The following is a 14,720-nucleotide window of genomic DNA, read 5'->3' as shown; positions in this document are numbered from 1 at the left end:
AAGACCATTTAAGTTGAAATGTGGCAGCAATCAATGTCTTTTCTTATCTCGGGAGCCACCACATTTGTGTGTATACTGTATATATAAATTCCTGACCCCGATGTGAGTCAGGGATTTATTTTTGTGAAGCGCATGCTCGTTTTAATTAGTTCCAATATATATATATATATATATATATATATATATATATATATATATTATATTATATATATACATGTGTATATATATATTATATATATATGTGTATATATACTGTATATATATTTATATATATATGTATGTGTATATATATATATATATATATATTATATATATATATATATATTATATATATATATATATATATATATATATATATATATATATATATATATATATAAAAACTTCATCACATACACAATTGTTCTGTGCATTAGTACAATCACTAACAGGACCTCATTCAATTAGATGGTATCTAGTGGAGATATTTATTCAGAAAAAACTACAAGCGTTCTAGGACAAACAGTCCTCATTGTCAAGTATCCGTAAAGTATCCAAACCAACGGATACTTGATAACGAGGACTGTTTGTACTAGAAAGCTTGTGGCTTTTTCTGAATAAATATCTCCACTAGATACCATCCAGTTCGAATGAGGTCCTGTTAGTATATATATACATATATATATATATATATATATATATATATATATATATATATATATATGTGTGTGTGTGTGTGTGCGTGTATGTGTATATATATATATATATATATATAGGCCTATACATATATATATGTATACATATATGAAGATAAAAAGGCCTATAAAACACTATTTGAACGTTGCAACCATATATTTCGAGCACTTCCTTCTGTGCCCCTGTTCACTAGTAAAATATGGACAAATGAAATGTTACAAGAGTACAAATACAATGCATATGGTCTTCATATGGTTGTAACTTACTTCATATGAAGACCATTTCCCTCTTGGCATAGATGAAACTCTAAAACTAATCAACCTCTGTGTAACTAACGTGTTTTCTTTCAATGGTAATTTTTACAAACAAAAATTTGCCTGTAGCATGGGCAATCCCCTATCACCCCTTCTAGCAAACTTGTAGCCTATATGGAATATTTCGGAACAGAACTTTTGTTGTCTATCAAACCCCATAATATGATCTGGCTTAGATATGTAGATGATATTTTTACTTTCTGGGACAATAGCTTGGGAGATTAATGAATTTTTTAATATACTAAATTAACTAGTTCCGACCATAAAATTCAAAATAGAATGGGAAAAGGACGGAAAATTACCGTTCCTAGATGTACTGATCATAAGAGAACAGAACAGATCTGCTTTCACAGTATATAGGAAATCCACTTTCACTGTCTCCTATATTCATTTCTTAAGCTACCACGATGTCTCCGTAAAGATCATGGTAGGGTGCAACTTATTCCTGAGGGGGATTAGAATATGTTCAAGCGGGTACCTAGATAAAGAATTCAACACGATCCGCCAACACCCAATGCTCTATCCACCACACATTATCGAGAAGGCTATTAACAAAGCGAATAAAATACACTACAGAGGTCCCACTCACAACAGACAAATAGATTTTAACAACAAAATAAAGCTTCCGTATGACAAAAACATCCAAAAAGCCACAGAGCAACTCAGGTCTAACAATCCTTTTATCTTCCATTATCCCAAATCCATCAGGAGCTCGCTCATTAACGTACACTTATATAAAAAAGGGGAAGAAGCCGGAGTTTACAAGATTCAGTGCAGCAATTGTAATGAGATTTATGTGGGGGAGACGGGTAGATCCCTCTCGCAAAGATTATTAGAGCACAAAAGATCAGTACGATAAGCTTCGGAGAGTTCGTGGATTTTCCTACATATCAGGGATAAAGGCCATACCATAAACTGGAGAGGAGCGGAGCTGGCTTTCAAAAGTAGCTGTCCATACAAAAGAAAGATGCTGGAATCTGCTATCACTCAAACTAACAATATGAACTTGTCAGGAGGACATTGGAAATCAGATGACATCGACAGGTTAATCCTCAGGCCTCTTCTCAAGCAGGTGTTCCAGGAAATACGACTACCAGACTCATCGCCAGACGGGAGTTAATAAGGCCATAAACCACTCGGGAATTGTTAATTTTCCCTCCTTCTTGGGAAACGCTCACCGGCATACCATCGGAGACTTAATGCCACATCTACATATGCTTTGTATATATACTCTGTAACGTTTCATCTGTCCCCATATTACCAGTGAACAGTACTGAAGGAAGTTCTCGAAATATATGGATTGCAACGTTCAAATAGTGTTTTATAGGCCTTTTTTTATCTTCATATTATACTGTGGTATTACAGTAAAGATATTTATATATATATATATATATATATATATATATATATATATATATATATACATATATATATATGCTATACCCTGGAGAGTGGTTTCAAAGGGTGTTAACAGGCCCACTGAAAATTCAAGAATCTCAGGTAGTGAAATTATTTTATTAGCTTTCAGATATATAAGTAATATCTTTTGATGATCCGAATGCTAGGAAAGTAATTTCCATTACCTAAAGTTTTTCATATGGTTTGCAGTATTGTTATGAAAAAAACATGAAAAGTTTGTTATTCATACATATTTATATTCATATATATATATATATATATATATATATATATATATATATATATATATAATAATATATAATATATATATATATATATATATATATATATATATTATAAAAGTTCTTCATTGGAGGGTGGGTAGAGCTTTCGGCTAGCTGCGTTGGCCCAGCGTTCGACTCTCCGAGCGGCCAATGAAGAATTAGAGGAATTTATTTTGGTGATAGAAATTAATTTCTCGTCATAATATGGTCCGGATTCCACAGTAGCTGTAGGTCCTGTAGTACGTAACCAGTTGGTTCTTACAGCCACGTAAAATAAATCTAATCCTTCCGCCAGCCCTATAGAGAGCTGTTAACCAACTCAGTGGTCTGGTTAAAGCTAAGATATACTTAACTTATATACAGTATATTATATATATATTTACATTTGTATATAGGCTATGTGTGTATGTATATGCCTGTATGTGTATTTTGTATTTATGTGTGTTCCCCGCACACACACTTACACAAACAAGCGCAGCCAAACCGACAATGCTACGTGCGAAAACTTAATTGCTCCCGCTCGGCAGCCACCACGTCCCTTGCTGACAATCAGTCTGACTCAAGCATACGTGTAAATAAAATAAAAAAGCTTTGGTATTGTAACACGAAGTATTGCGTGACAAATTTTCCAACTGAATAACCCGAACGTGTTTTTTTTTTTTTACCCCTATTGTTACGTTTTGGTTGATTTTTTCCCCACATATTTCATAAATCCACGTCAATACCTGTATGACACCTGCAAAAAATGAAATAGATCATCTGAAACAAGGTTGCAGGTGTTAAGCTCACCTGACACAGGCTCGCTAAAACCAGTACGTTTTACTTGCCAAGCCAGTTTATTTTATAATAAAAAAATGCCTGATAAATATTTTTTTAACTATAAACAGCATAGTTTTCAGTGAATCGCCTCTGATAACCAAAGATGATATTGTTCACGGGTCTTGTATTTTACCTGACCATTTCAGGGTTAGCCCAGCAGGCTTCATGAGCACTTCATACGTTGCATTTCTTTAAAATTAGGCTAGACCTTCTAATCTTACGTGACTAGGAGAAAATAAGAGTGCCGTCTGACTTGAGGTATTAACCTGTTTGCCTATTCGCATATTTTGTGTTTTTGTGTTGTTGCCATAGTGTTAGAATCTTTGTTGTGTCAGTTACTGGAGTACGATGCAGTGATGTAATCTTATGCAAAAGATTGGAGCTGCGTTTGGCAACTCGTGATAAGTGTGAGTTGGTATGGCGCTATAAGCATTACCCAAACGGCAGGCTGCAATATGTTCCCGTTTCCTCTGGTCCAGGGAACGACCGCTTTCTCCAATATAGCATTTGTCACAGTTCTTACACCCTGTAGCATATACTCCGACATAGGTGTTTGGTTTTCTACAACTGTTCTTGATAGTCTCCTTTCTAAGAGTATTAGGGTATTGATAAAACTACACTATACCCATGTCTTTCTTTTCTAAGATTATTAGAAACTTTTCTTAGGTCATGATTATACGGAAGGGGAAGGGATTAAAATTAGTAGTTGAACGGCGTACCTTTGGATTATAAAACATTCTCCTGGCTCTAGGTAGACAGTTGTCAATAAAAAAAAAAAACTTGAGGTAACATAACTTTTTGAAACTGGTAGTCAAAAATTCAATTTTAATGTGAATTTAAATATAAAAGGTGGATTCATCAGAGATGAATTGTTTGGATAGAATATGTGCCGCATGGAGAATTGAAAATGCTAGAAATGTGATGATACATTCTAGGCATGGTTTGGTCACAAGGAAAGAATGGAGAACGATACGTTGGTGAAGTGTGTACGACTCTGAAGTGTTAGAAGGGAGGAAGATAGAAGAGGACAGACGACATTAATATAAGTGGCCTACCTATTATCAATAGAAGTATTAATAGGAAAAGGCCTCGGCTTTCATGAAGCAATAGAGTGCCCATTGCCTTGTCTTTTCTGTTTTAGGAGGGTGGTCACCCTTTCTGGGTGAAATGTAATCCTAATTGCATATATATATATACATATATATATATATATATATATATATATATATATATATATATATATATATATATATATATATATATTAGATAGGTAGACAGAAGAATCGCAGGGGAAACAGACCTGACAAACATCTCAGGTTGAAGAGGTAAAGGCATGTATGTCTTTCACGAGTATCAAGTTTAATATCATGCCAGCGTTTCACATCACATGATGCATCCTCAGGGCTGGAAAATTACAGACTATAAATACTTAAAATGTCACTTATACAACGGAAAAAACTGTAAAGCTTTTCAGCTTTAGATAGATAGATAGAAAGATTAACATTAGATATAGATGGATAGAAAGATTTTTGTATAAGTATATATGTATATATATATGTATCTATTTTTATACGTACAGATAGACAGATTCTTCTTTTACATTAACCTCTGCTTTCCTAAAGGCACCTCAACCGCTCCCCCCCAGGCAAGATAAAAAAGTTGGGGAAGAGCTTTAACTCCGCTCCAGTCTTGCGCAAAATTACAGGTGTCAGTTTAAATCTCTGTTAGTGGCACAAGTGTGTCCCCCTGTTTTCTCGGCATAAGCGAGGTCCGCCCCTTCCGACCCACACGGATAATGATGACTTGGCTTACACTGAAAGCGACGTGGCACTGAAAGAGGGGTTGTGGGGACTTAGGCTATATTAATGGAATTCCGATGATTCTCCACGGATCACACCATTCAGTTCTTTTTTTTTGTTATTTGTAAATTCTTTCTCCCTTTTTATTTCGTGTTTCATCATGTCTTAGTCTGAAGGAGCTTGCCGGTAGCAAGCGGAGTCATACAATTTTGTTGAATTGTAGGAACACTTACTGTTGTGGATTCATGCTGTAATGCCCCTCACGTATCGACATGTTTAGGTTTCAAAGACCAGGTCATTAGCTTTTATTCGGAATTAAAGCAGTCTAACCTACAACTGTTTTAGAGTTTGTATTATCATTTCTTTTACCTTTCATGAAGGCACTTCATTGTAAAGGTATTTTTCACTCTTATCGCATTGGCATGGGTAGATTCAATAATGTTGAAATATATTGAAAAAGAAATATCTTTTCCAAGACGTGACTGCTTCCTCTGTTTGCTCGCCAGTCAGTTACTGTTGTCAACGAGTCGTGGACAATTAGTGATTCGATGAAAACCCTTTCTTGTGGAAACGACACCACGTGGTAATCTCATGCCATGCCTTTGTGACATGGCGCAATATTCGATCCACATTGCACCAGAAAATTTGTTCTGGAAGCTTCTGTGGCGTGACCGGAAAGGGGCGGTTATTAAAGAATGTCCTTTCCACTTTGTTTGCTTGCACACCTAATTAATAGTACTTGTAACCATGGATATTATAAAAAGCAGCATTAAGAAAGTTCAAAAGGGCTTGAGCCCTTTCAAACCAGTCAGTATGCAGTAAACCAAAAAACTCCGTTTGTGGGAATGACGATTGTCTGTCGTCATTAGCTCCGCCCATACAGTGGTATATAAGCTTCCAGAAGAGACTTCCCAAGACAGATATAGACAGCAATCAGAGGTCGGACAAAGCAAGATTCCGACAGGAGTATCCCCTTCAGACGACTCTTACTCTTCTCCATAAAAATCTTGTTCTGCCCAAAACGAAGAGAAGCAGCCAGCCCTTCCTGCTTGTGATGAGAAGTCCCTAAGCCCCCCATGTTCGAGCCCTACATACCAGTGGCGAAGAAAAGTGGTCAGCCCTTCCTGCCCTCCATTTGCACAATCTCCGGATTCTTGGAGAAACCGCATTTGCTGCCTCATCCTGAGACATCCCTTCTGTGACGTCTTCAAGCCCGAGGTCATTGTGCCAGCAACACCATTTAAGTATTAAGATTGCTCTGCCTTGCAACCTGGTCCCCCTAACTGTAACTGCTTAGATTTGTTTTGTTTAGTGTCACGTTGAATGAGAGCAAAGAGGAAACGATTGCTCTACCTCGCAACCTGCTCCTCCTATCTATAACTGCTTAGATTTGTTTAGTGTCACGTTGAATGAGAGCAAAGGGGAAACGATTGCTCTACCTCTCAACCTGCTCCCCCTATCTGTAACTGCTTAGATTTGTTTTGTTTAGTGTTACGTTGAATGAGAGCAAAGACGAAACGATTGCTCTATCTCGCAACCTGCTCCCCCTATCTGTAACTGCTTAGATTTGTTTTGTTTAGTGTCACGTTGAATGAGAGCAAAGGGGAAACGATTGCTGTACCTCTCAACCTGCTCCCCCTGTCTATAACTGCTTAGATTTGTTTAGTGTCACGTTGAATGAGAGTAAAGGGGAAACGATTGCTCTACCTCGCAACCTGCTCCCCCTATCTGTAACTGCTTAGATTTGTTTAGTGTCACGTTGAATGAGAGCAAAGGGGAAACGATTGCTGTACCTGCTCCCCCTATCTGTAACTGCTTAGATTGGTTTTGTTTAGTGTTAAAGGGGAAACAACATTTCGCTTTCTTTGTAAGTAAGGTTGTGAATAAACTTGTTGTAGTGCTGTATGAGTTTTTTTTTATATTCATTTCCCATAATTCAATTGCTAGTGTTGAAAAATTATTGTTTAGAGTTTGAAAGAGCCTGGAACGATTCTTGGATCGTGACACACATCTATAGTAGCAATCCTACCAATCAAGTAAAGGCGAACCTACCACAACACTTAAACTTGATGAGCGTGTTGTTTGCCATTTCAAGAGTTCTCGCTGTATTATGTACATACATGCATGCATGCATACATACATACAGATATGTAAATATATATACATATGTATATATGTATGTACACACACACATATATATATATATATTATATATATATATATATATATATATATATATATATATATATATATATATATATATATATATATATAATATAAACGTTTTCTTAACATTTTATTTTTCAGCTGTAGCTAGTAACCAAAGAATGCATTATGCACCGTCTGGCCCATGTACATTCAAATTCAGTAATTCAACGACGCTTACTCTAGTGTAGAGAGTAAGAATCAGCGAACTTTAAATTTGGCTATACACGCTCAAAAATATAAACGAAATTCTACAAGATTATCCCAATTCAATGTTTATTTTAATTTAATGTGGTTTGTTTCTTCTTTTATTTCACCAGTTATTTTTCAGAGAGAGAGAGAGAGAGAGGCTGCAATATGTTAAATTTCAGACTTCTTCAAAAGCACTCTCAGTAATGCAGCTTCGTACATTATTTTGTCAAGGACACTTGAGCATTTATAGACTTCGAACCTCTTTAGTATCATCCTGTGATGTCAAAAGACGATACTATCAAACAATTTCTCCATTTTTAATTCTGATTTAGAATTAGAAAATGCATTCTAAACGTATTTTTTTCACGTATATCCTTACAATGTTCGAATGTACACTTCTGTAAAAGTTATGTTTGTACCATTTACAGCTGAGCGCTGTTGTAGGATATTTAGTATTAATTTTGTATTGTGTAGGAATGCTGCAGAGTCTGGTTGTCAAATTTACAACCCTAATCTCTAGCTAAAAACGAGTTCATTAAAAGAAGCAGCAAGTCTTATTCAAATATTGATAACCATTAGATAATATTTATATTATAAAATACTTTTAAATAACTTTCACCTAGGAGCGAGACTGGCAGGTTTCAGAATGGCAACCCGGTGTCACTAAAAGATTTAGAAGGGGGACCGGAGTAGCGGCCATATTGCCTTAATATCACATGATGTCTGTGATATTAAGCAGAAAGCAAAATGAGATTGATACACATAGGCTGGCATAAAGCCATTAGGCTATGCGGGTGACCGAAGCTACAGTGGTGACAATCTGAAGGATCTCCAAAAGTTGACTCCAATTCAGGTAGTAAAGAAAAGGGAGTGGAGTGATGAATAGCTGTAGGTGCTTAAGATTAGGTGTAGTAGGCTTAAAGGGTTCCGTTTCATCAAATAGATAAGATACTAATGGGTAAAATGACTTGTGATCGGGCCTTGAAAAATCTGTTACACCTCACTTGACCTAAGTAGTATATAACGTATCTGGTGGTTGGCCAGCTGAGCTATGTTGCACTGCAGTTTGGGTGTCAGTTGGCATGGGGCTAGCAACCTCATCCCAGAAGAATCACAGACAAACGTTATACCTGAAATTAACAAATTAGGATGAGCACTGTTAATAAATCACATTGTAGTAAACTACTAAAGATCAGAAAGAAAGTGGCCAGAAGTTTACCTTCAGGAAAGGGAACTTTAGAACAACGATTCTTTTGGTTACTAGGGTGCTGGGCAGTGCCCCAGTTCAAGGTTTGGAAATAGTGGACCGTGTATAATTATCTAAGGGTGTATGGTAATAAAATGTAGTACATGAGATGATTTATCTGTCAGGTATGGGAACAATGTTTGACATGTAAGTTTCCAGTTAATTACACAATACATTTTTTAAAAGAGCGAATGCTTAGTGCCATTTCCATCCTATGGCCGCTCAGTGCCCACATCTACCCTGTGGCAGTTTAGGACTCTCTTCTGCCATGTGGCAACTTACTGCCTATGTCAACCCTGTGTCAAGTTTAGTTCCCATGCCTACTTTATGGCAGCTTAGTGCTCACATCTACCCTGTGGCAGCTGAGTACCCTCATTTACCCTGTGACGTCTTAGTACCTATGTCTGCCTTGTGGTAGGTCAGTCCTCATATCTACCCATTTGCAGCATAGTGACCACATTTACTCTGTGGCAGTTTATTGCCTATGTCTATCCTCTGGCAGCTTAGTACCCAGACCTGTTGCCAGCATCTTCCTTGTAGTCACTTAGTTCCTAGTTCTTCCCGTGGCAGCTTCGTGCCCTAATCTACCCAGTGACAGCTTATTGTCCATGTCTGTCTTGTAGCGTATGGCCCTCATCTACATTGTGCCAGCGTAGTGCCCATGTTTACCCAATGGCAGCTTTGTGAACTTGTCTGCCCTTTGGAAGTTTAGTGCCCATGTCTGCCAAGTGAAAGCTTAGTGCCAGTGTCTACCCTGCGGGAGCTTAGTGCCCTCATCTACCCTGTAGCAGCTTAGTGCCCTCATCTGCCCTGCAGTAGCTTAGTGCCCTCATCTACCCTGTAGCAGCTTAGTGCCTGCATCGGCCCTGTGGAAGCTTATTTCCTATGTCTGTCCTGTGGCCGCTTAGTCCCCATATCAACCCTGTGGCAGCATAGTTCCCACATTTTCTCTTTGGCAGTTTAGTGGCCACATCTATTCCATAGCAGCTTAATGCCACATATATTTTGTAGCATTTTATTACTGTGTCTACCCTTTCACAGCTTTTCTCACATCCACCTTGTGCCAGCTTGGTGTCCACATTTACTTTGTGGCAGACTAGCTCCAACATTTTTTAATGTGGAAATTTAGTATCCACTTGTACACTAAGCTGTGGCAGCTTAGTGTCCGTGTCTGTCCTGTGGAAGTATAGTAGCCATGTCTGCCCTGTGGTACCTTCTTTTCTCAGTCTACCCTGTGGCAGCTTAGTGTCCATGCCTACCTTGTGGCAGCTTAATTCCCACACCTGCCCTGTGGCAGCTTTGTACCTACATCTACCTTGTGGCAGCTTATTTCCCACACCTGCCATGTGGCGGCATAGTCTTCATGTTTGCCCTGTAGCAGCATGGTTCCGACATTTGCTCTGTGTTACTTTAGTGCCTACATCTATCCTGTCACAGCTCAGCAGCTAAGGCTACTTCATAGCAGCTTAGTGATTGTATCTACCCTTTAACAGCTTGGTTCCCACACTGACCTTGTAACAGCTTAGTGTCCACAGCTACTTTGTGTCAGCTTAGTGCCTGTATGACCATGTGGCAGCATAGTAACCCACTGGTTCATTTTGCCAGCTGCCCTTATTTACTCTGTGGAAATTTAGTGCCCTTGTCTGCCATGTGATGGCTTAGCACCAACGTCTTCCCTGCAGCAGCAGTGCCCATGTCTGTCCTGTGATGGCTGAGTGTCCAAGTCTATCCTGTGGTAGCTTAGTGCCCCCGCCTGCCTATGCATTATTTAATGTCCAGTTTTTAATAATTGAAATATAAATGTGAAATTTAGATACTGAAATTTTCTGGAGACATTTCTGTAAGGCTGATTATATACGAGTGGTTTCTGCCAATATCTCTAATTTAAATTGAAAGCATAGACATCAACTTTTCTGTAATGGAAGATACAATACATAATTTTACCCATGCAAACTTACTAATGATGCATTATATACAATATAGGCGTGTATATTCCCTTGTATGTTTTATGACATATATTTGATAGCACATGTCAAAACGATACTATATTTTCAGATGTGTCAGTCCCGGCCTGCAGGTACCCTATTTAATTCGAAGAGGTTAAAGATGATTCTTTCTCGACAAAAAGTCAATGCAATAGTCTTGGTATCGCTCTCCTGTTTGATACTGTGTAAGAGAACTTTTTTTTATTCCAGCACCGTTATCCACATTGTCTGTGATATTTTACTCACTCTCAGTCTTGGATGCAAATGCACAGACAAGCTCATGCACAATGTATATCATGAGAATGGAAGAGACATGCATATATCTATATATACATACACATATACTGTGTATATATATATATATATATATATATATATATATATATATATAATATGTGTGTGTGTGTGTGTGTGTGTCTCAGTCATCGGCCTCTGGTGTGTGTGTGTGTGTGTGTGTCTCAGTCATTGGCCTCTGGGACCAATACACAGTGGTAGAAATTCACAATATATATCTTAGAGGGGACAGTACAAACAAACATAGAGATCGCTGCAAACTAAAAATGCACACCTGATAGGTGTCAGTGGTTGAAGCCACACACTCATTTGTGCTTGGGTCAGGTTTTCTGTCTGCAAATTTAATTATCCTTTTTCCATACATCTATACTGCCTTCCTTAAGATTTGAAAATTTTACGTATTTTTTCTGTAAATTGATGAGTCAAGTTTTTTCAAGGCATGTATAAATTTGATTCATGTATTTCAAAAGAAATATGTAAAATGTTTGAATTTAAAGAAGGCAGTAGAAAGAATGATTAAAAAAAATGGTGCTTATTTCTTTTGAAATTCATGTGTCAAGTTCATATCAAGGCACGTATAAACTCGACTCATTAATTTCAAAAGAAATAGGTAAAATGTTTACATTGAAAGGAAAATACCAGAGATTTGTGGAAAAAAGATTATCAAATTTGTAAACTGTAACTGACGCAAGCACAAATGTGTGTGGCTCCAGCCCTGCCACCCGTCAATTGTGGATTTTTAGTTTACAACCGTCTGTATGCTTGTTTGCACTCTCCCTCTGGCATATAAATTATGTTGTGAATTTCTACCACTCTGTGCCATTCCTTTGTCAGTGGCTTAGAAATAAAGCGGAAACCTGCCAGGGCCTACACCCGGTCTTCTTATTTTTCCCAGTGGTAATGAGTGCTATATGAATCATCTCTCAGAGTTGTTATAATTAGGCTATATGTATATACGTCTGTGTATATATACATACATATATATATATAAGCACATTGTGTATATATATACATACATACATACATACACAAACATAATATATATACGTAATGGAAATTAACACATGGGAACGTGTTTCACAAAAATAAATATCTGACTCATATCGGGACCGAATCCGGGCCTTGCAAGTGAGTCCAGGGCGTTAGCAATTCCTCCTGTATGGAGGAATTGCTGACGCCCTGTACTCTTACTTGAAAGACCGGGGTTCTTTCCCAGTGCGAGTCAGATATATATAAAATATATATATATATATATATATATATATATATATATATATATATATATATATATATATATATATATATATATAATATAATATACCGGATATTATCATATTAGAATAGTTTTTTTAAATATTGACTTCCGAAGTATTACACAACTAATCTCATAATTCAAAAATATACCTCACTTCAGCCAGATACCTGAACTCTCATAACGTTAATAATTACGACTGAGTACTCTAAAGGTAACAGTGATCCCTTAAGAAAAAACTTATTTATCACTTGAAAAATCAAACTAAGTTTATCAGAATATGTGTGAGGTATCAAAAATTAAACTAGAAATATTCTAGAGTAAAAGGGCATCACTCCATCAAACAACTCTGTTTCCCTGGTCTTAATTCACTTTAACAAAACTAAAAGAACAAAACATGTTTATCACTTTGCCATCAATCCTATTCACTGGTGATCAATAAATGAAACACTGTTTTTCTAAAAAATATTAAATACAAAAATTTATTTTTAAATTCAAAGTTTATAATTAGAATTCACAATCTGAAAAATTTATTATTACTTGAAAATAACACAACACTTAATTAATTCTTGAATTAAATTATGAAGCAAAACTAATTCACAAAAACTTTATCAGGAATTTAAATTAATCAAGCAAAATTTAAACTATCAAGAATTACTCAAGATATGACAAGAAAATCTTAATAAATGAAATATTAAATCAAGTATGCAATGTTAAACTACCAAGAAATATTTAGAGTGCTACGTAAATAAATGTTACATCACAAACATAAAAAAATGTGAAAATATGAAGAGATTGTAAATAGAAAAGCACACAAAAATACACATAAGATTTATCAATAATAATTTCACTCGGTCAAAATTTCCTAACTTATCATACCACGGTGTTAATAAGTAAAATTCACGTTACCTTACACAAACTTGTGAAAATCTCTGTAAAATCACTGCCGTGAGCTGCATTACCAAAACACACTTTTTACCAGGTACCGTTACAAATCAAATAACTTTACTAAATTCAGATCTCAAAAGTTAATGCTAATACGTGACCACAAAACACTACGTTAAAAGTAATCTCTTTTTAAGAATGAGAGAGAGAGAGAGAGGGAGCCAAACTAACTGGTCTCGGAAATCAGAATGAAACAGATTTTAGAATTCCAGTAGCATGTGAAACAATTACATGATGTCATTAAAGCATTTTGGTTGCAAGATACAAAAGAGAAGTTCTAGAAGCAGGGAGGTGGTGTCATTAAAGCATTTTGAGTGTGAGATACCATGGAGAAATTTCTAGAAGGAAAATGACGTCATCCCAGCAAAATGTTTTGAATGCAATCCTACAAAAACATGGTGTAACTGATCAAGACATGTATTCTTTCTCTCAAAGTGGTGTACGTGACTCGAACAATGCATGTAACAACATGAAATCACTCGTCTTGTGCTCGTACGGGATGAATCGGCATTTGTTGTTCCAACCTGTCGTCATGTTAACCCAAAACAAAATGTTCTCTCTTATATCACCCGATGACAGTTGAAATGAAACAAGTCTTTGCTGGACACACATGTGTTCATATACTACGCTTTTATCAAGAAAGATATTATTCATTCTAAACTATGTTACTATGGTTACTATTAAAATTGTATTATCAGTTCTAAATTACGCTATCAAGTTATTTAATCATTAGTTCTTTTGAGATCTGATGCCAAACTAAATATGACACTTCAGCAATCATTATCATTACACATAACACATGAAAAAAAGTAAATATGTCAAAATTATAGGAGGATATATGTATTACAAGGCAACATCATGAAATTCTCCCAGAAGATTACTTATCCCGGTTTGAATCCAACGATTCACAACGGGATAAATAATCTGCTATGACATTATCTTTCCTGAAATGTGTTTAACTTTTTACATTATACGAATGCAGGCACAAAGACCACCTAGTCAGTCTCATATTGTTATTTTTCATCTTATTGATGAATGAGATTAAAAATTGATCCGACAACACTAAAATTTCTTCATTCCTAATATTGGTTCACATACACTTCAAATTTTTTCAATGCTGTGATTAATGCTAATGTTTCTTTTTCAATTGTTGAGTAAGTTTTCTGATGCTTTTTCAACTTTGAAGACATGAAACATACTGGATGGAAGATTCTGTTGTCATCTTCTTGAAATAGAACAGCTCCAATTCACACAGTCGGATGCATCAATTTGTATCACAAACTTTACTGAAGTCTGGAGCTTGAATGAACTG

The 14,720-nt window shown here is 36.3% G+C and overlaps 1 protein-coding gene across 11 annotated transcripts in view; it reads left to right on the top strand.

Moving 5' to 3' along the window:
• The window catches only part of LOC136836098 (protein Star-like), a 162,889-nt gene that overhangs the window by 25,231 nt on the left and 122,938 nt on the right, over positions 1 to 14,720 (top strand). For 5 of the 11 annotated variants that reach the window (XM_067100073.1, XM_067100067.1, XM_067100078.1 and 2 more), the window contains exon 2: positions 10,988 to 11,102. The exons of the other annotated variants lie outside the window; for them this stretch is intronic. Coding sequence is in view for 3 of the 5 variants with exons in the window: in XM_067100078.1 (XP_066956179.1) it covers positions 10,988 to 11,102 (115 nt within the window). In the remaining 2 variants the exon portion in view is untranslated. The remainder of the gene's footprint in view (positions 1 to 10,987; positions 11,103 to 14,720) is intronic. 11 annotated transcript variants of the gene reach the window in all.

This window comes from Macrobrachium rosenbergii, chromosome 56 (genome assembly GCF_040412425.1).
Source record: "Macrobrachium rosenbergii isolate ZJJX-2024 chromosome 56, ASM4041242v1, whole genome shotgun sequence".
In the NCBI taxonomy this organism is placed as follows: domain Eukaryota; kingdom Metazoa; phylum Arthropoda; class Malacostraca; order Decapoda; family Palaemonidae; genus Macrobrachium; species Macrobrachium rosenbergii.
The sequence above is the reverse complement of the archived record's forward strand: the minus strand, read 5'-3'. Positions and strand labels throughout refer to the sequence as shown.